Source organism: Mus pahari, chromosome 10 (genome assembly GCF_900095145.1).
Source record: "Mus pahari chromosome 10, PAHARI_EIJ_v1.1, whole genome shotgun sequence".
NCBI lineage: Eukaryota > Metazoa > Chordata > Mammalia > Rodentia > Muridae > Mus > Mus pahari.
Genome location: NC_034599.1, coordinates 100,448,137 through 100,468,821, shown reverse-complemented (window position 1 = coordinate 100,468,821; position 20,685 = coordinate 100,448,137). Strand labels below are relative to the sequence as shown.

The window sequence follows — 20,685 nt, the reverse complement described above, 5'->3', positions numbered from 1 at the left end:
ATACCAAAGATTTCAGATGGAGAATTTTAATTTGTCATCAATATGTCAGAAATTCAAGTAGAGATGAATGAAGCTTAAGTAAAAGAATTTTGAGCTGATAACTGGATGTAGAATCAGTTCTTTTAAAATGGACTGTCTTGAAGAGAGATCTAGATGTTCAACTTACAACAGTAATGACCTTGATGATCAACAAAAGAATCACAGCATGTAAAATCCTTTAAGAAAAATGTACTGAGATTTTTGTTTGAGAGCCCCTGTTAAGGTCACTTTCAATGTAGGTAAAATTATTATATACTCTGGCATGCCTTCTAATCAACACTAATTACACAGCCCTTGGCTAGGGGTCTGACCCTGCTTTAACATTTGACAAATGTTACTAATGAAGTCATTCATTTCTGTAGATTATTATAACTATAACTTGTTGGGTACCTTCTATGTATTGGACTTTGTGCTTCAGTGCTACACACACACACACACACACACACACACACACACTCACTCATCTAGCCTTTACAGCAAATTATGACTTCTTATGCCCATTTTCAGATAAAACTGAAGTTCATATACATGTGAAGATTTTGTGTAGTTTCAAGGCTCTTGAAAGGATTCAATATATTAAAAGACTATTATCAAATTCCCTTGAGTTTAGAAACACTTGAAAATCATATAGGTAAAATACTTTTTCTGAGGAAACAGTCTTTTGAGAACCATACCAGTAATTGCCATAACACGGCCTTTACAGTCCTTAAAGCTGGTGTTTTGTTGTTGTTTTGTTTTGTTTGTAGTATATTCCATTGGCTTTTAAAAATATACTTCATGATTATACTTAAATATGTTTTGAAGTTCATAGCCTGTTCCCTCCCAAAGATCAGTTTCAACTCCTTTGCCTTTCTTTTGATCACTTACATCCATTTTTCCAGTTCAGCTGCTCTTCCCCCACAGATGGTCCAGATTCAGTATTGTATTCTGACAGTAAGAGACTATTTAGCCAAAATATTGCTGTAAAGAAAATGATATTTTATTTTGCAATACTCTATATTGAAGTGAAGGTTTTTCAATAATTCTGTGCTACAAAAACTTTATTAAAACTCCAAAGTGCTCCTAAGAAGAAAGTTCATTTTTAGGAACACAGTTGTCACCATTCTTCATGAACATTTGGGGCCATCTCAAACCCTCCCTTCTCTTTTTACCCCTCTGTAATTTGAAAAAACAGAACCCTTGTGACTGGCTGTGCTAAGTGTTTTTGGTTTTGTTTTTGTTTGGCTTGGTCCCCAGGGTGAATATGTGTCCTGCCTCCTCTCATTGCTCCGTCAGATGTGTGATACCCATTTCCAACACCTCTTAGACAACTTTCAGAGTAAAGATGAACTAAAGGTATGTAACAGCACTGGCTTTCCCCCGGGAAAGGAAGTAGGCAGCCACAACTGCCCATAGACTTCTCTCTCACACAGGGTTTGCGTTCAGGTGGCCATCACTGCCCACGTTACTGGATTCAGCAGCCCAGTTTATACTGAGTATATGATCTTTAGAAGTGGAAATCTGGCAGTGCCCTTCACATAGCCTGACCTCAGGCTAATACTTGAAATTTTTTCTGTAACTGATAGCAGCCTTGTGAACATTTCCCTCTATTAGAGAATAGCCTGAAGCGTGCTGGATTAGAAAGTCAGTACTCTCCCTTTCTTATGTTTTATTCTGTGTAAACCAGGCTTTTCTACTTTAATAGCTATACTTATGATAATCCTGATAAGGTCTCTTTATTTGAATGTAGTTCTGGAAAATACCCCTAGCCAGGGTACACCCTTCTTACCTTGAGCTGTCAGACATTGAATCTGACGCAATGAGGGGTAGGTGATACCAAGAAATGAATCTAGAGTCCAGCCAACAGGAGAAGGTTGCCCTTGCTGAGCGTCAGCTCCTCATAGACTGCCAGGGTTTGTGTGTGCATCAGACCATTGCAGATGTGGGTCTGTGCTCTGCTTTTATTCAGATCCACGTCACTTGCATATCATAGTAATACCTCATACCTCCTAAAAGATGAGATCACAGGACATTCTGCCACCATGGAGCCCATTCTCTGTCTTTTGTATTAAAGACTTTACTCCTATATAGAGACTCCTCGATGTCAGTATGTATCTAAAAGTAAAGTCTATTGCTGTTCATTTGAAATCTTAGTTGCCACCAGGGCTTGTGTTAATTGCACTGTTGGACTTGAAAAAAATAATTTGTGTCTTTCACACAAATAAATAATAAGTGTGATATTTCCCACACATATGTATATGTACATGTATATGCATATGTACATGTATGAAAGCTGGTGGAGAGAGTGGGACAAAGACCAGAAGTAAATGATGTGAAACAAGATGGAGTAATACAGTGGTGGACAAGTTCAGGGATCTATATCTTTTAAAATGTCATAATGAAACCCATTTTTTTGGTAACTTAAAACAGAGTGATTACCCAACTCCAGATATACTTGTCAGTTTTCTGATAGCATAGGAGGCTCTGACATGAGATAGTAGAAGGGATCCAGAGATACTTGAAACTAATTTTCCTCCCACAGAAGTGTCTGGTAGTACCTCAAGTTGTGTTCCTTCTAAAAGTCTTGGTTCCTGTTGTTCTCTTGTTTCCTATTGCTCTAATCTCCAAAGGCCCCATATTTTCAGGGATTGAAATTTCTCGTCTGTTTGGTCAGTCACCACGATTTCTTTTATAATTATGAAGGGGTACTTGCATATTTGTGCAGGTGCACTCAGAGTCTAGAGGTACTGGGTCCCTTAGAGGTGGCAATGAGGGTAGCTAGCTCTAAGCTGTCCTGCATGGATGCTGGGAACAGGACTTGGATCCTGTGGAAGGGTAGTAAGTGCTCTTAACCACAAATCCATCTCTCTAGCCCCAATCTCTCCCTTGTAAATTTTTCATATTTGTTGACTTCATTTGATTACTGTTTTCTCTCCTGTTTTATTTATCTCTATGAACACCTATATTTTACTCCCTTGACTATCATTTTTAAAGTGCTGAAAAGATGCATGAATAAGAGAACGTTCGAGCCGGGCATGGTGGCGCACGCCTTTAATCCCAGCACTTGGGAGGCAGAGGCAGGCAGATTTCTGAGTTTGAGGCCAGCCTGGTCTACAGAGTGAGTTCCAGGATAGCCAGGGCTATACAGAGAAACCCTGTCTCGAAAAACCAAAGAGAGAGAGGGGGGAGGGGGAGGGGGAGAGGGAGAGAGAGAGAGAACACGTTCAGTCTACTACATTAAACTTGGAGATCTTCTGTTTACGTGTTCTTTATGACAGGATTATTTGGCTGTCATTTATATTTATTTGTGTGTAAGAGATGTGTGCTTTTGTATGTGTGTTCATTTGGCAAGGGGGCATGCCTGTGTTGTAGCATGCCTGTGGATCATAGGACAACTTCAGTGTCCATCCTTGCCTTGAAACAGTGCTGCTCATGTGCTTTCATTGTGCACACTATGATAGTTGACCCAAGACCCTCAAGGGAGTCTCTGTCTTGCCGACTCATCTTTAATGTAGGAACTATTGGATCACACACACAGTAATTCATGGATTATGGAAGCCCAGCTTAGGTCCCATGATTGCACAGCAAGCACTTTGTACACTGACTCAACTTCCCAGCCTTAAAATTCTTACTTTTAAAGAGTATAGGCTGGTGTTTCTTTGACTGTATTCTTCTTACAAGATTACAACTAGCAAGATCAAGTTATCAATTTAAAATTTGCCATAAAATAATGAAGACTAAGAGCAAGACCAGAGTTTTAAATGCTTACTGAGGCCAAGAAAATGACCTCTTGCCCTTATAGTCAGAAAATACTAACATAGGAGACAGAACAAATCTAACAAAGAGCAGATGAGTAAAACATGTTCAAAAACACACACATAAATGTGTGTATGTGATATCTGTGCACTTATATAAACACAGATGTGTATATCTGTGCATGTGTGTGAATGTGTATGTGTGAGGGTGTATACATTTATAGCATACTGATTGCCACAGAACTACGATTCTGGTGTTGCTTTCCTTGTCTTTGAGCAGCCACTGATATTTATCATCAGTGCTGAAGAACTTGCCTAAAGTAACTAGGCTTGAGGGGAAAAAATATTAAAAACCATGTCAATTAAAAAGGAAGTAAAGCCGGGCAGTGGCGGTGCACGCCTTTGATCCCAGCACTTGGGAGGCAGAGGCAGGTGGATTTCTGAGTTCGAGGCCAGCCTGGTCTACAAAGTGAGTTCCAGGACAGCCAGGGCTACCCAGAGATACCCTGTCTCAGAGAAAAAGAAAAAAAAAAAGGAAGTAAAAATATGTCTACCTGCAGATAACATGACTTTACATACTAAAAACTCTAAGGTATCCAATGATGACAAAGATCTCACAACCTTAGCTGGGTAATGGCCTTTAATCCCAGCATTCAGGAGGCAGAGTCAGCTGAATCTCTGATTTCAAGGCCAAGCTAGTCTACAGAGCAAGTTTCAGGACAGCCAGAGAAACCCTGTCTCAAAAAAACAAAAACAAAAACAAAACAAAAACATCTCATACAAGTAACCAAATAACTCTTTTTATAAGAGATGCCTTGGTCGTGGTCTCTTCACAGCAGTGGGAATCCTAAGACATTAGAGAAGACAGTATTAAGAAGTGCAGATAAATGGTAGCTTGTCCTGAGCATCAAGTACAAGAGTTTACATTATAGCTTTTATTAGTTTTACTTTAGGAAGTATTAAGATAAAATTGAAATAAGAAAAAATAATTCTGGTCTGAGAAAATGGCTCAGCTATCAAAGTGCTCATTCCATGGTCTAAAGTGCTGATTTTGGAGTCCCAGCTCCCACATAAGAAGCTGGGTATAGGTATATGCCAGTAGTCCAGATGCTAAGGGGGTGGAGACAGGGTCTCATGAGCTCACTGCCTAGCCAATCTCACTGAATCATTCAAAAACTGGCTGGTGTGTGCACAGATGTATAACACACACATACATATAACTAAATAAAAAAATATATGTATTATATGAAGATGAATAAAATAATTAAGGAACAAAGTTAAAACTTAAATAAATGGAAAGATAATCTATGTCTTCATGAAGTAGAAATTTTTCGGTTGTTAAGATGGGAGTACTTTCCAAATGGATCGTCAGTTTTGATGTAAGACCTATCAAAATCCCATCTCCACTTCGGCAGAGACTGATGCAGTTTTATTGAATTGAAAGGGACATCGTTAAAAAGGTATAATATTGGAAGATTTACATCCCCTTCAGAATTTACTACAAAGTAACAAGTAATCAGGACTGAAACTGGCAGCTGGGGCTTGGTGGTGGTGCAGGTGTGAGTTACAGCACTTGGGGTAGAGGCAGGCCAAACAGTAAGACCCTGTCCTTAAATATATATAATTAACACTAGCAAAAAGATAGACACATAAATCAGTAAAACTGAGCTGAAGAGTTCAGAACTAAATCTTTATATTTATACTGTTAATTCCCAATAGTGAAGCCAGGACAATTTAATGAAGAGGAGACCTCAACAGACTACTGGAATGTGTTGATATACTCATGCAAAACAGACTGAAGATTGGGCCCCTTCATACATGGCTCAGTTTCCCTCTCTTCTCCTTTCAATGTATTTTCTTTGTTGTTTCTATTTCATGGTTGGTTATGATATGACAATGGAACATTCTTTCTGGACTTGTCTCTTTGGTATTCTAAATGTCTCTTCTATATCTGGACTAGCATTTCTGAGCTAAAATTTGGAAAGTCTTTCTTCCATTATCTTGTTGAAAATGGTTTCTATACACTCAGAATGAAATTCTTTGCCTTTTCTATGTCTATGGCCTTAGATTTGTTTCTCTTCGTATTTTCTAGTCCATATATCTTGGGAAAGCTAAACAGTTGTTTAAGATGGCAACTTTGGAAATCAGAGTGTTCCCACCTCAGAGTCTGTTGTTCATTTTGAAATAGGGATTCTAGCTGTCCTGGAACTCACTCTGTAGACCAGGCTGGCCTCATACTCAAGACATCTGCTTGTGTCTGCCTCCTGAGTGCTGGGATTAAAGGCATTCACCATCATGCTGCTTACTAATTGTTCTTTTTTTACTGATTTTTCCTGAACATTAATTCAGGAATAATTTCTTTATTCTATATTGTTTGTATCCACAGATGTTTCCAATTTTTTAGTGATCTTGTAACAATTAGACAAGATGTTCTTAAATGCTCAAAAGTCAGTAACTCTGTGTACTTAACTAAAGGGCTCTGTGTATATCCTGGGGCTCACCCTTAATATGTCAGCATTTTACAACTCTCTTTGCAGCTCTGTTTGTACAGAACCTCATTGTTCAGTCAGAGATGGGAGATTTTAGCTTCTTGGGTCTTTTCTGACAATATGAACACCTCAGCATATGTGTGGCCTTCTAGAATCCAAGGAATATATCATATCTCCTCACGGGTCCCTATAGATACCTGTTTTCAGAATTTCCTTGAAGGTTTTTGGCAGATCTCTTTTTGTCCCAACTAATGTGAATATATCATGTATCTAGAATGTTAAATTATCTGTCTGTTTTTTTTTTCAACAGATGTCCTGTGGATAACTAGATAAGCTCTGAATTACATTAGATAAAGATAAGCCCTGGAAGTAGGCTTGTCCAAAGAGCTGCTGAATTTGCCAGGTCAAATAATAGCAATTCTCTAGAGAATGGGCTTTTAGGGGGCTCTAAAACTATTTTATTCCAGTGGCTTCTAGGCTCCTGGTGTTTTGTGGCTCATGTGGTTCTGTAGTTGAGTGTTGAAGTAGGTAGAGAAGATGTGGATGGGGACAAATGAAATGGAACAAGATTCTGTGTGTCCTGACATACATCAACTTCCTTACCAAAAGCTTTACCCTTGTTTGCTTTTTGTTGCTGTGGTAAAATACTGACCAACACCAACTTGGAGAGAACAGGGTTTATTTAGCTTTCAGGTTACAATCCATCATCAAGGGAAGCCGAAGCAGGAGCTAGAGGCAGGAGCTGAAGCAGAGACCCTGGAGAAGTGCTGTTTAGTGGCTTACTTTGCATGGCTTGCTCAGTTTGCTTTCTTAAGCAACCCAAGACCTCCATCCAGAGGTGGCACCACCCATAATTGCATAGTCCTCTCCCACATCAAACAATTAAAATTCTAAAAAATGCCCACAGGCCAATCTAATCAAAGCAGTTCTTCAGTTAAGGTTCTTTCTTCCAAGCTGACTCTGCTCAAGTTGGTAAAACTAGCCAGCACATTCTCCTTGAATTATGTAATACTGAGTTGTTAAATCAGTTATAGCCACTTCATTATTTTCATGGGCACAGATTTATTACAGGGTTTGTGATTTTTGCTTGGTTTTGTTTTGGGGTTTTGTTTGGGGGTGGTATTGGGAATTGAACTAAGCCTGTTCGGTACACTAAGTATACTTTCTACTATTAACATTCAGGAATTTCTGCTGAAGATTTTCTGTGTGTTCAGAAACCTAATGAAGATGAGTGTCTTTCCTCGAGACTGGATGGTAATGAGACTGTTGACAAGCAAGTGAGTAAGGAGAACTCTGTAGTGGCATCCATAGAGCTCTACTCAAGCAGGGGTTAATATGTATATGCGAGTGAGAGGAAGTCTGAGAAGAGAGAGGAGTTGACAAATAGAAAATGTATTTGGAGTTATAATCTACAGGATTTGGCCACTGGCCATAAAGACAGTGAAAGGAATGAGTCAAAGATAAATCAAAATGCAGAGCCTATATATAGTATTGAGGGTAGAAGATGATATCTTAAAGATGCGAAATACAAGAGCCATTAGCCTCTGTTGCTCTGCAGCTTTAGACAAAGCTCCATCTTGCTTTGGGTTGTATTATCTACCAAGCAGTACTTGCCTCCTGGAGTTTGTGCTAATTAGCCCCTATGCCCTGGCTGCAAAGCTTTGGCCACTTCTGAGTACAGAGATGGACTGTCTGCACCATTCCTATTTCCAGGCTGTGCTTTGTCTTGGAGGACTAGACAAGTGATACAGGTAGTAACGTTTGTTCATTTGTTCGGTCCTCTATAGATTATGTGGTCTGTCCTCATTAGCCTACTGCTGCCTCTCACTGATCTGCCTTTTGTGTTAGTGTTTTATACAATGCAGTCAAATTATTTATATTAGGTATATTAACAGGGCAATGTGATTTTTTTTCATGTTGAGCTGTTTATAGGACCCTTTTTTTCCTTAAAACCTGCAAATGTTTTTGTCCAGAACAAAAGAATCAGAGGAAGTTGCATAAATATTTCCTTGAGGATTTGTTTTTTTTGACTAGATCTTTCATGTTCCTATCTCTTAGTTCCACTTTGAAAACTTGAGATTTTCTAGCCTGAGGTCTAGGAGTAGCTCCTCGTCTTTGACCCTGGCCCTTGTCGGCCCTGCTCTGCAGAATACTTACTGGTCTCTCTTATGCACTACTTTTGCTATTCTCTTCTTCTATATAAAGACACAGATGCCACTCTTTTTTTTTCTTTTTATTGAAAATAGATTATTTTTTCATAGAATATATCCTGATTACAACTTCCTCTTTCTCTGCTCCTCTCAGTTCCTCCCCACTTATCCTCCCATCGCGATCCTTTCTGTCTCTCATTAGAAAAGAACAGGCTTCTAGGGAATGATGATATCAAACATAACAGAGTAAACTAAGGTAAAACAAAACTGTCACAAAGACCACAGAGCTAAGAGAGAAGAGTTATCAGTGACCCACTGATACCCTTTACTGTCTTACCTACTAGCAGGCATTTTCTAAAACTGGTTTTCTGTGCAGTTTGTGTAGTTTTCTCTTTTCTTTAAAGCCGTATCTTACATAAGAGCAAGCTGTGTTCCCGAATTTTGCCTATAGGCAGACAGTCTTTTAATTGTACAAATGCCTTGTCTCCTCACTGCAGCATTATAGTCACTACTGTCCAGTACCTGTCCTCTGCACTGCACAAGAATTTCACAGAAACAGACTTTGACTTCAAGGTAGGAGTGCCTAAAGTCTACTGCTGTGACAGTGATAGCACTCTCAGGTCCACACTTGCCCTTTTTGCTTTAGTAGATTCATAGTATTGTAGGTTCCAAGATTGATGGTTATTATAATATTACCTGAGAGCCACCTTGGAAAGAGTGTTGGGGGCCGGGCATCTATGAAGATGCTTGCTGTTGGCTTCAGAAGGAATCAAGAAAGCAAAAATGGGGAAAGACCTATTTCTAAGGATAGTTAAAGGGGGAATCTGAAGAATTTGAGATTATAAAATGGACTCTCTGCTCTGTGCATATATTTAGTAACTTTCCCTGCAAGGTTAAGGACTTAGGCAGTCACGTGATTCTTTTTCTGTCTCTCTAGGTGTGGAATTCTTATTTTAGCCTGGCAGTTCTGTTCATAAACCAGCCAAGCCTTCAGCTAGAAATCATTACTTCAGCCAAGAGGAAGAAGATTCTAGATAAGTAAGACAGATGTCTTCTCTTCATCTCTCTACCACTTGCCCAGATGGGAGTATTTTTCTATAACAGACTCTTTCAGAAGTCCTCACATTTCTCACAGAGCTGGTTTTCCAAGGAGCCAAGTATTAAAAGTTCAGTCAGTAACCAAATGTCTTGGCGTTTGAGAGCATTAGAAATAGTAGTGGTGATGTACTGACCATTGGATTTTCAGGTCTGTCTCACTGAACCTCCCTCCGCTAACAGTTACTATTTTCAGGTATGGGGACATGCGTGTGATGATGGCATATGAACTGTTCAGCATGTGGCAGAATCTGGGTAGGTCTTTCCTACTGATGCTTCCCTTTCATGTACTTCATTTGTAAATAAAATATACAAGAGCTAACAATTCTCCAAAGCCTTCTGAATATCAGTTCAGCCCCCGAAGATCCTCACATAGCTCTAACATAGCATGAGTGCTGTAGAAGAGCATATGTTCCTAAAGTCCTGCCTTGGGTAAGATGGTCCTACTGTGACATGTGCACTCCATTTTGATAACTCAACTTAGAAGAATAAGAGGAAGGCTCAGTAGTATTTCCAGTATGGGAATCCATGTTGTAAAAGCCTGTACACTATTCACATCCCTGCCTAAGTGTTATAGGCTCAGAAGTGTAAATCATGGAGACACCGTGAAAACAAGGATGAGTATTGATTTTAATAAAGATAAAATAAGCTTTACATCTCAGGTATTTATGTGTTCAGATCACATATCTGAAACCATTTGTATTAAAGACGAGAGTTATAAGCCTCAATGAGACTGACACTGGCTTTTTCTTTAAACACCTCTAATAGATGCTGCTTTGAATCTAAAGTGGTCATGTTGTTGTTTCTGGTAGTCTTCCAGTTGCCTAGATGACTAGAATTCTGAAAGATAAAAGATATCTCTTCTGTCAGGAAGAGATAAAAAAATTAGTTTTATTTCCAATGTAGTATGATTTAAGTTAAACTTGTGTCTCTCAAGCCATAGGAATGATATTCATAGAATCTTAAAGTCTCCTATGATCCATTCTCACCTTGATCTAGGGATGAAAAGTAAGGTGTAAGACAGCAATAGGGGGCACTGAGGAAGTGGCTCAACAGTTATAAGCACTGGCTACTCTTTTGGAGGGCCTTGGTTCAATTCCAGTACCCACATGGTGACTCACAACCATCTGTAACTTCATTTCCAGGGGATCTGCCCTCTTCTGGCCTCTAGTGGTGTTAAGCATGTACACAGTGCAGTTAACATGCATGCATGCAGTGAACCCATGCACATTTAAAAAAAAAAAAAAAAAACCTTAAAAAAGAGAGAACAGTAGGACATTTCATCCCTCAGTAGAGTTATGTTTCTCTAAAGAGATTTCTATATCATTCTTACTACTAGCCCACAACAGAATTTGGATATATATTTTAACATTGGACTTGACTTTGAAATTCTTAGGAACACAAACTGACAACTATACCAGGTACCAAGATCAGAATTTGCAGAATGAGCCTCAGAGCTAACATTTGTTTCTTAGATAGGCTTTCAAAATGAAAGAAATTTTAAAAAGATATTAGCTTGAGTTTAATCCCTGATACTTCCAAGTTTAAAAAAGATATTAGACTTGTCTTTAAAACCATTCATTGCTTTTGAATGAAGTAACAGTGTATCTCTGGTCCCCCAAAACTAGCTTTACTTAACTGTAGCAGTTACTATGTATACAAACAGTTCCCCTCTGTATTCTCTGGAGGACTGAGAGCAGGCACTTGAAGTGGGTTCTTTCAGTCGTACCACTGCTAAGAAAAGTCCCCAGGACTGGCCCTAGGCTCTATGAATGCTACCTAGAGATCAGGCCAATCTCTGGAGAGTTTTATCACTCACTCCCCATAGGATGACCTCATAAAGGAAACTGGGGGAGAGGTGAGCAGATCTGATGAGAGTGGATGTATCCCTACCTTGAGAATACAGTGTAAGGGGCTGGAGCGATGGCTCCACAGTGAAGAGCACTGCCTGCTCTTCCAGGGGTCCTGGGTTGACTTCCCAGCACCCACATGGTAGCTCACAGTTGTCTGTAATTCCACTTCCAGGGCATCTGGTACCTTCACACAGACATGCAGGCAGGCAAAACACTAGTGCACATAAAATAAAAATAAATAACTCACTTTTAAAAAAAGAATACAATATAACAGGGATGGGAGGCTAGAGGGTACAAAGAGATTCTAAGTCTGAAGCCAGCCTACAAGGGTGAAGCTATGCGTTAAGCTCTTAGTAGCTCAGTTAAAGAGTTTTTGGCATACATGAGTGTAAACTTTTAAGAGATCTGTGCACTTCAGGCATTGGTAGGTTAAGCCTTGAGCTGGACTCCCTAATCTCTGAAATGCCATATAGAATAGAATCGGCAGAAGGTCCGTTGCGTTTAAACAGAAACATACATGTTTCCTTACTAAACAAAAGCTCTAGGGAGATGTCTAAACTTGCAGCCCTCCCCTGGAGAAATCAGACTCTGTTCCTTGCTGATGGTTTCCAGGTAGCAGATAACACTTCACAGTTGTAAGTTTTTTGAAATAGCAATTTTGTGCCCTTGGAATATTTGTTCTAAATTTACCAGACCAGTCAATAAAAAACTTTTTAAAGATGAGGGAGTGGGCTGAAGGGGTGGCTCAGTACTTTATAGCACTGATTGCTCTTCCAAAGGACCCAGGTTTGATTCCCAGTACCAATCTGGTGGTTCACAAGCATTTGTAACATCGTTTTCAGGGACTCAGAGGCCCTCTTCTGGCACATGATAACCAGGTAGTATCATCTGGTGCCAGGTACCCATATGGTACACAGACATGCATGCAGGCAAAACAACCATACACATAAAATAAAATGATGCATGATTTTAAAAAGATTTTAAAATATAATAAAATAAAAAATTTAAAGGTAGAGGGAGTATCTCCAAAATAGAGAATAAATCATCCTTTATCCTTGGAAGCTTCCAGTATAAATTAGCAATTGACAGTGGGATATGTTGGTTTGGCTCTTTCAGTGCTGAGAAATTCAGATCTATCTCAGGATGTCATGCATGTTAGGCAGACACTGTGCCACAGAGCCTAGATCCCCTGCACTACTATAGATGACAGCAGATGCTTGGCCCCATTAGTGATTCTTCCATGTAAGGAACAAAGCAGTAATGAACTAATAGTTGTTGGGTTTTATTGTTCAGGTGAACATAAGATCCACTTTATTCCGGGAATGATTGGTCCTTTCCTGGGTGTGACACTGGTCCCACAGCCAGAAGTGCGGAATATCATGATTCCTATCTTTCATGACATGATGGACTGGGAACAAAGGAAAAATGGCAACTTCAAGCAGGTAAAGTGATACCTACCAGTGTTTGGTGTGCTCTCCTCTGAAATGAACTTATCAGCATCAGGCAGGTAGTATAGATGAGGAGGCCGCGATTTCTATGGGAATGTTAGCCATCTTAAACCCTGTTTTAGACTTTTGTATGACTTGCTAGCCAAAACTAACGTGCAAATTTTCAAGTTAAAGAACAGGCCCTAGCATTCAAGAAATTGAGGTAAGAGGATTGCCATGAGTTTGAGGTCATACCCAGCTGTATAACAAGTACTAAAGCCTGAACTACATAGCAGTCTCACAGACAAATAAGCAAACAGAAGGATTAACGAGAAGGGATGAACATGCTAAAGAACTCTCTGGTGAAGAAAAGAGTCACTGAGACTGAGCTCTCCCAGTTTCAGAGAGAGTCTGAACAACATATTGTCTTTCCTCTACTGTATGGCCCAGGAATCTCTAAGGCTGGAGCCAGACCACATGACTTCACATAGTTTTCAGAGTAACCCAGGATTTCATAAGCTGTCCCCTTGTTCTTTGCCACCACGGCTAGTCAAAATCACATCCTCAGACAAGACCAGAGAAAAATGAGTGCATGGGTGCTCAGACCTCAGCCAACTTTCTCTTCTCTTAAAAGTCCTGTTCCCCAAACTGATTGTTTTGGGGCAGACTCTCCCCATGCCAAAAAAGGCACAGACTTGCCTAAAGGCCAGCAATTTCTCAGGGAGACCAGGCTGTGTCAAGTTAACATTAAAACTAACCATCATAGTTATATGTTTCAAAATTGCCTTTAGGAAGTAGATTTTAAATGTTCTCTCCTCAGCCCCCCAAATTTTCTCAGGTAAATTTCTCAACCTATAACCACTGTGTCACATAGTGTTTTAGCTTGCTGTCTACTGCTGCACTAAAGATGTTGGCCAATCTTGTAAAGAAAAGAGTGGATTTGGTTTACACATTCCAATCACAGTCTATCACTGAAGGAGGCCAAGGCAGGAGCTCAGTGAAGAACCCGAAGGCAGGACTGAATCAGGGATCATGGAAGGAAGCTGCTTAAGGCTTTCTCCCCAGGACTTGCTTGGTTTGGTTTCTTATACATCCTGGGACCTACCTGCTCAGGAGTGCAGTGCCTATAGTAAGCTTTCCCATATCAATTTTAATCAAGAAAATGCCCCCAAAGATTTGTTGACAGACCAATCTGATATAGGCATTTTCTTCATTGAGGTTCCTCCTTCCTAGATGATCCTACTTTGTGTAGAGTTGATGAAAATCTAACCAGCACCAAAAGTAAAACGTGAAGTTTTGATAGCACAAATTTTGAAACTTGTTGTGTGTTAAGATCTCAAGTCTTGGACTACTGTTTCTTGGACTACTATATCTGAGCACTTACCATGCTGACCTCAGTCTCCCTCACTGAATTATGGGTCCCCAGGAACCAGAATGATTATGCATTTTATGTCTCAGAACTCACAGTAGCACTTAGCACATGGTGGCTTGTGAGGATAACAAAACTAATATTGAGCATTTTGCAAAAGCCAGGGCATGGTGACATGATAAAGGAATATTACCATGACAACTGTTTCATAAATGAGGAAATTCGTAAGGTATGTATTCAGAACTCCATAGCTGAATACGTCACAAGGTAAATTCTAAATGGATAGCAGGGTGTAGGTATCAGCTCTGCAAGTATAACAGTGTCTCCAAATTCTTCCCTCACTAGCTTTTGGCCTGATACAGAAATTTTGTGTTTTGTTTGGGGCGGAGTTATTTTACTTATTTACATTTCAAATGTCATCCCTTTCCTGGTTTTCCCTCTGAAAATCCCCATCCTACTTCCCCTTCCCCCTGGTTCTATGAGGATGCTTTCCCACCCACCCACTCCTGTCTCACTGCCCTAGCATTCCCCTATGCTGGAGCATCAATCCTTCACAGGACCAAGGGCCTCCCCTCCCATTGATGCCAGATAAGGCCATCCTCTGCTGTCCCTCCATGTGTATTCTTTTTTTTTTTTAATGATTTTATTTACATTTCAAATGTTATCCTCTTTCCTGGTTTCCCTTCTGAAAATCCCCTATCCCCTTTCCCCTCCCCCTGCTCACCAACCCACCCATACCTGCTTCCTGGCCCTGACATTCCCCTACACTGGGGCATAGAACCTTCACAGGACCGAGGGCTTCTCCTCCCATTGATGACCAACTAGGCCATCCTCTGCTACATATGCAACTGGAGCAATGAGTCCCACCATGTGTAGTGTTCGATTGGTGATTTAGTCCTTGAGCGCTCTGGGGGTACTGGTTAGTTCATATTGTTGTTCCTCCTATGGGGCTGCAAACCCCTTCAGCTTCTTGGGTCCTTTCTCTAGCTCTTTCATTGGGGACCCCATGCTCAGTCCAGTGGTAGACTACGAGGATCCACCTCTGTATTTGTCAGGCACTGACGGAGCCTCTCTGGAGACAGCTATAACAGGCTTCTGTCAGTAAGCACTTGTTGGCATTCACAAAAGTGTCTCGGTTTGGTGATTGTATATGGGATGGATCCCCAGGTGAGTTAGTCTCTGGATGGCGTTTCCTTCAGTCTCTGTTCTACATTTTGTCTCTGTAACTCCTTCCATGGTTATTTGTTCCCCCTTCTAAGAAGGATCGAAGTATCCACACTTTGGTCATCCTTCTTCTTGAATTTCATGTGGTTTATGAATTATATCTTGTGTATCCCAAGCTTCTGGGCTAATATTCACTTATCAGTGAGTGCATACCATGTGTGTTCTTTTGCGATTGGGTTACCTCACTCAGGATGATATTTTCTAGTTCCATCCATTTGCCTAAGAATTTCATAAATTCATTGTTTTTAATAGCTGAGTAGCACTCCATTGTGTAAATGTACCACATTTTCTGCATCCATTCCTCTGTTGAGGGACATCTGGGGTTCTTTCCAGCTCCTGGCTATTATAAGTAAGGCTGTGATGAACATAGTGGAGCATGTGTCATTATTACATATTGGAGCATCTTCTGGGTATATGCCCAGGAGTGGTATTAGTGGGTCCTCGGGTAGTATTATGTCCAATTTTCTGAGGAACTGCCTTGCGATCCAACCAGCAATGGAGGAGTGTTCCTCTTTCTCCACAACCTCGCCAGCATATGCTGTCACCTGAGTTTTTGATCTTAGCCATTCTGACTGGTGTGAAGTAGAATCTCAGTGTTGTTTTGATTTGCGTTTCCCTGATAACTAAGGATGTTGAACATTTCTTTAGGTGCTTCTCAGCCATTCGGTATTCCTCAGTTGAGAATTCTTTGTTTAGCTCTGTGCCCCATTTTTTAATGGGTTATTGGTTCTTTGAAGTCTTACTTCTTGAGTTCTTTGTATATATTGGATATTAGCTCTCTATTGGATGTAGGATTGGTAAAAATCTTTTCCCAATCTGTTGGTTGCCTTTTTGTCCTATTGACAGTGTCCTTTGCCTTACATTAGCTTTCCAATTTTATGAGGACCCATTTGTCAATTCTTGATCGTAGAGCATAGGCTGTTGATGTTCTTTTTTTTTTTTTTTTTTTTTTTTTTTTGGTTTTTCGAGACAGGGTTTCTCTGTGTAGCCCTGGCTGTTCTGGAACAGGGTAGACCAGGCTGGCCTCGAGCTCAGAAATCCCTCCCGAGGGCTGGGATTAAAGGTGTGCACCACCACGCCTGGCTTCTGTTGGTATTCTTTTTAGGAAGTTTCCTTGTGCCCATGTGTTCAAGGCTCTTCCTCAATTTCTTTTCTATTAGTTTCAGTGTATCTGGTTTTATGTGGAAGGCCTTGATTTATTTGGTCTTGAGCTTTGTACAAGGAAATAAGAATGGATCAATTTGAGTTCTTCTACATGCTAACCAGCAGTTGAGCCAGCACCATTTGTTGAAAATGCTGTCTCTTTTCCACTGCATGGTTTTAGCTCCTTTGTCAAAGATCAAATGACCATAGGTGTGTGGGTTCATTTCTGGGTCTTCAATTCTATCCCACTGATCTTCTTGCCTGTCACTGTACCAATACCATGCAGTTTTTATCATAGTTGCTCTGTAGTATAGCTTGAAGTCAGGGATGGTGATTCCCCCAGAAGTTCTTTTGTTGTTGGGAATAGTCTTCACTATCCTAGATTTTTTTTGTTATTCCAGTTGAATTTGCAAATTGCTCTTTCTAACTCTGTGAAGAATTGAGTTGGAATTTTGATGGGGATTGCACTGAATCTGTAGANTGCTTTCAGCAAGATGGCCGTTTTTACTATATTAATCCTGCCAATCCATTAGCATGGGAGATCTTTCCATCTTCTGAGATCTTCTTCAGTTTCTTTCTTCAGAGACTTGAAGTTCTTGTCATATAGATCTTTCACTTGCTTATTAGAGTCACACCAAGGTATTTTATATTATTTGTGACTATTGTGAAGTGTGTTGTTTACCTAATTTCTTTCTCAGCCTGTTTGTCCTTTGTGTAGAGAAAGGCCACTGATTTGTTTGAGTTAATTTTATATCCAGCTACTTTGCTGACGTGTTTATCAGGTTTAGGAGTTCTCTGATGGAATTTTGGGGGGTCACATAAGTATACTTTCATATCATATGCAAAGAGTGATAGTTTGACTTCTTCCTTTCCAATTTGTATCCCCTTGATCTCCTTTTGTTGTCTAATTGCTCTGGCTAGGACTTCAAGTACTATACTGAATACCATGTATATTCTTTGGTTGGTAGTTTAGTCCCTGGGAGTTCTGGGGGAGGGAGGGGTCTGGGTGGTTGAAGTTGTTTTTCCTGTGGGGTTGCAAACCCCTTCAGCTCCTTCAGTCCTTCCCCTAACTCCTCCATTGGGGTCCCTGTGCTCAGTCCAATGGTTGGCTACAAACATCAGCATCTGCATCTGTAGGTAAGGCTCTGGCAGAGCCTCTCAGGAGACATCCATATCAGTCTCCTGTTAGCAAGTACTTGTTGCTTATTATATCAGCAATAGTGACTGGGTTTTGTGTCTCTAGATGGAATGAATCCCAAGGTGGGACAGTCTCTGGATGGCCTTTCCTTCAGTCTCTGCTCCACCTTTGTCCATATATTCCCATTAGACAGTAGGAATTCTGGGTTAGATTTTTTAGAAGAGTGGGTGGCCCCATCCCTCACCTGGAGGCCATGCCTAACCTCTGAATATGGTCTCTACAGGTTCTCTCTCCCTTTATTGGGTCTTTCAGCTAATGTCCTAATTGGGTCCTGGGAACCTCATGCTTTCCTGGTGTCTGGGACTTTCTTTTGGCAACTCCCCAGTTTCCCATCCCCCATTGCTATACACCTCTGTTCAATTTCCTGACCCTCTACATCTCTTCTGTCTCCTCCCACACCTGATCCTGACCCCACCCCTTTTTTCCTCTCCTCCTCCTCCTTTCCTCCCACCCTCTACCTCTGGTGATTATTTTGTTCCCCCATCTAAGTAGGACTGAAGCATCCACATTTGATACAGTTCTAACAGTTGAATATGCATCTAAGACTTTTTAAAACAGTTTGTGGACTTTAACCCTCATCCTGAGTTCCTAATCCATCAGATTTTTTTGCTTTTTGTTTTTTGTTTTTTGAGACAGGGTTTCTCTGTGTAGTCCTGGCTGTCCTGGAACTCACTCTGTAGACCAGGCTGGCCTCGAACTCAGAAATCCACCTATCTCTGCCTCCCAAGTGCTGGGATTAAAAGTGTGCACTACCACGCCCGGCCTAATCCATTAGATCTTGAGAGACCTGAATACTGGATTTTTAACAAGATCTGTGATAAAAGTAAGGCTACAGGCCCAGTGACCCATTCTAAGAACAATTTTAACCCCAATGGACTGCTAAAGCATGTTTACACTGTTTGTACTCTCTACTGTGGCAGGCCCCTCCCTGCCTTTGCTGTGTGCTAACCAACACTAACTACCTTTGTATGTAAAGTGAAATCCTGGTTAGTAGTAGGTCATTTTCTTAGAGAGTTTATAGCCACCTCATTGAGTTGGGGCTAAGCATACCCAGGAAGAGGACTGAGGTACTTTGGCTTCTAGACCCACCAGACTATACTTAGTTATAATTTAGGCCTACAGTCATCCAGTCAAAACAAAAAAAAAGAAGCTTGTTGCTTGATTTGTTCTTGTTCTACTGAGGCTGACATCAATTGGGTATGAGTGATTGCATTTCCTTCAGAAACCATCAAGGTAACAGGCTTGTTGTACCCATAAAGCCTAAAGCTCTTGGAGCTGTTGCTTTTTCAGGGCCCTACGTTGAGTTACTGGATTCCTCAACTGTAAGGCACAGTACTATATTCTTCATATTCTGTACATGTCTGTAGACCTATAGATATAGTCTATGTACATACATTCCATTGAATGGATAGTTTTAAACAAATAGAGAGAGAGAGAGAGCCATTAGAGTGCTCAGAGAGTCTAAATGCACTCTTCACCAAGCACCATGGGCTGAATTGAATCTCCAGGACTCACACAGTAAAAAGAAAGAACCAGTTTCTATAGGTTTTTCTCTGACTTCCACATGTAAATATCTAGAACACACAAAATATAAGTGTTAAAAGATGAGAGAGAGAGAGAGAGAGAGAGAGAGAGAGAGAGAGAGAGAGAGAGAAGAAGAAATGAGAAGGAAAAAAAGAAAAGAGAAGAAAAATAAGATAAGACTTGGGAACATCGGAATGCAGTGATGGGAAGATTGTTAGAGGCAGTGTTCAGGGAGGACTGGAGTCAAACTCTATCTTGTGAGCATTACAGGACTATTACCCTCATGAATCCACAGCATCCATGGTTGTCTTCATTCCATCATTAAGTGAGTAGGGACTTATGAGCTCTCACCCTGTAGCTATTGATGGTTGAGAGAGTCTGGGAGAGGGAGAGTCTGTGTAAGAGAGTCTATGTAGCTGGGGGACAGATTGGGGGTAGCAGTAGAGGGCATGTGTTTTTAGTCACAGCACTCCAAAGGTAGTTAGGTCAAGTTCTGAGTTCATCCAAGACAGCCAAGACTACACAGAGAAACCCTGTCTCAAAAAATAAAAATAAAAAATAAAAGTAGCCTGGTAGCTCACCTGTACTCCAGAGGGTCACCTCACACTCATGGAGACCTGAACAGCACAAACTGGATTCAGTGGGTTATAAGGGGTGAACCCAGAAGCTATTAGGGGGCAGAGTCAGGGAACAAAATAAGTTCTACATGTATATTAAATTCTTAGAGAATTAATAAAAGTGCTGTATTTTAAAAAGAAACATTTAACAATTGTTCTCTCTTTTTTAACCAAAACACTTTTCTCTGAAGGAGTCCCATCTTTAGCTCTTGGATAGGAAATGGTTATCTGAAACATTTACATACTTAAACTAAAACCAGAATGAAAAGCCTTTCTAAACCAGGAAAGCAGATTTATCTCTCTCTCTCTCTTTTTTTTTTTTAATTGATGATAGATTTTCCCCCCATATTATACCCTGATTACAGTTTCTCCTCGCATTTAGATCCACTCCCTTCATGTCCCTCCCTTCATTAAAAGAACAGGCTTCTAAGGGATACAGATAAACTATAATAAGGTAAAACAAAAACTAACACATTGGAGTTAGACAAAGCAAACAAGGAAACAAATCCAAGAAAAAAGAATCAAAGATTCACTCATCTGCACACTCAGAAATCCCATAAAAACACAAAACTGGAAGCCATAATATATATGCAGAGAACATGGGTACAAACTCATACAGGCCCTGTGCATACTGCCTAGGTTCTCTTGAATTCAGACATGCTTTGATCATGTGACTGACTTAGAGGGTCTTGTTTTCTTGATGTCTTCCAACCCCCTTTGGCTCTTATACTTTTCCAAAAGTTTCCTGCCTCTGAGGGGAGGGATTTGATAGGGCTGAGTGTTGTGATCATAAAAAGAGAAAGAGCTATAAGAATATGTTCTG

The 20,685-nt window shown here is 40.4% G+C and overlaps 1 protein-coding gene across 6 annotated transcripts in view; it reads left to right on the top strand.

Moving 5' to 3' along the window:
• Dock3 (dedicator of cytokinesis 3) overlaps positions 1-20,685 on the top strand; it is a 299,922-nt gene that overhangs the window by 231,039 nt on the left and 48,198 nt on the right. For all 6 annotated transcript variants that reach the window (XM_029542839.1, XM_021206339.1, XM_029542840.1 and 3 more), the window contains exons 27-32: positions 1,276-1,374; positions 7,445-7,539; positions 8,910-8,985; positions 9,350-9,450; positions 9,704-9,762; positions 12,654-12,802. In XM_029542839.1, the coding sequence (XP_029398699.1) occupies positions 1,276-1,374; positions 7,445-7,539; positions 8,910-8,985; positions 9,350-9,450; positions 9,704-9,762; positions 12,654-12,802 (579 nt within the window). The remainder of the gene's footprint in view (positions 1-1,275; positions 1,375-7,444; positions 7,540-8,909; positions 8,986-9,349; positions 9,451-9,703; positions 9,763-12,653; positions 12,803-20,685) is intronic.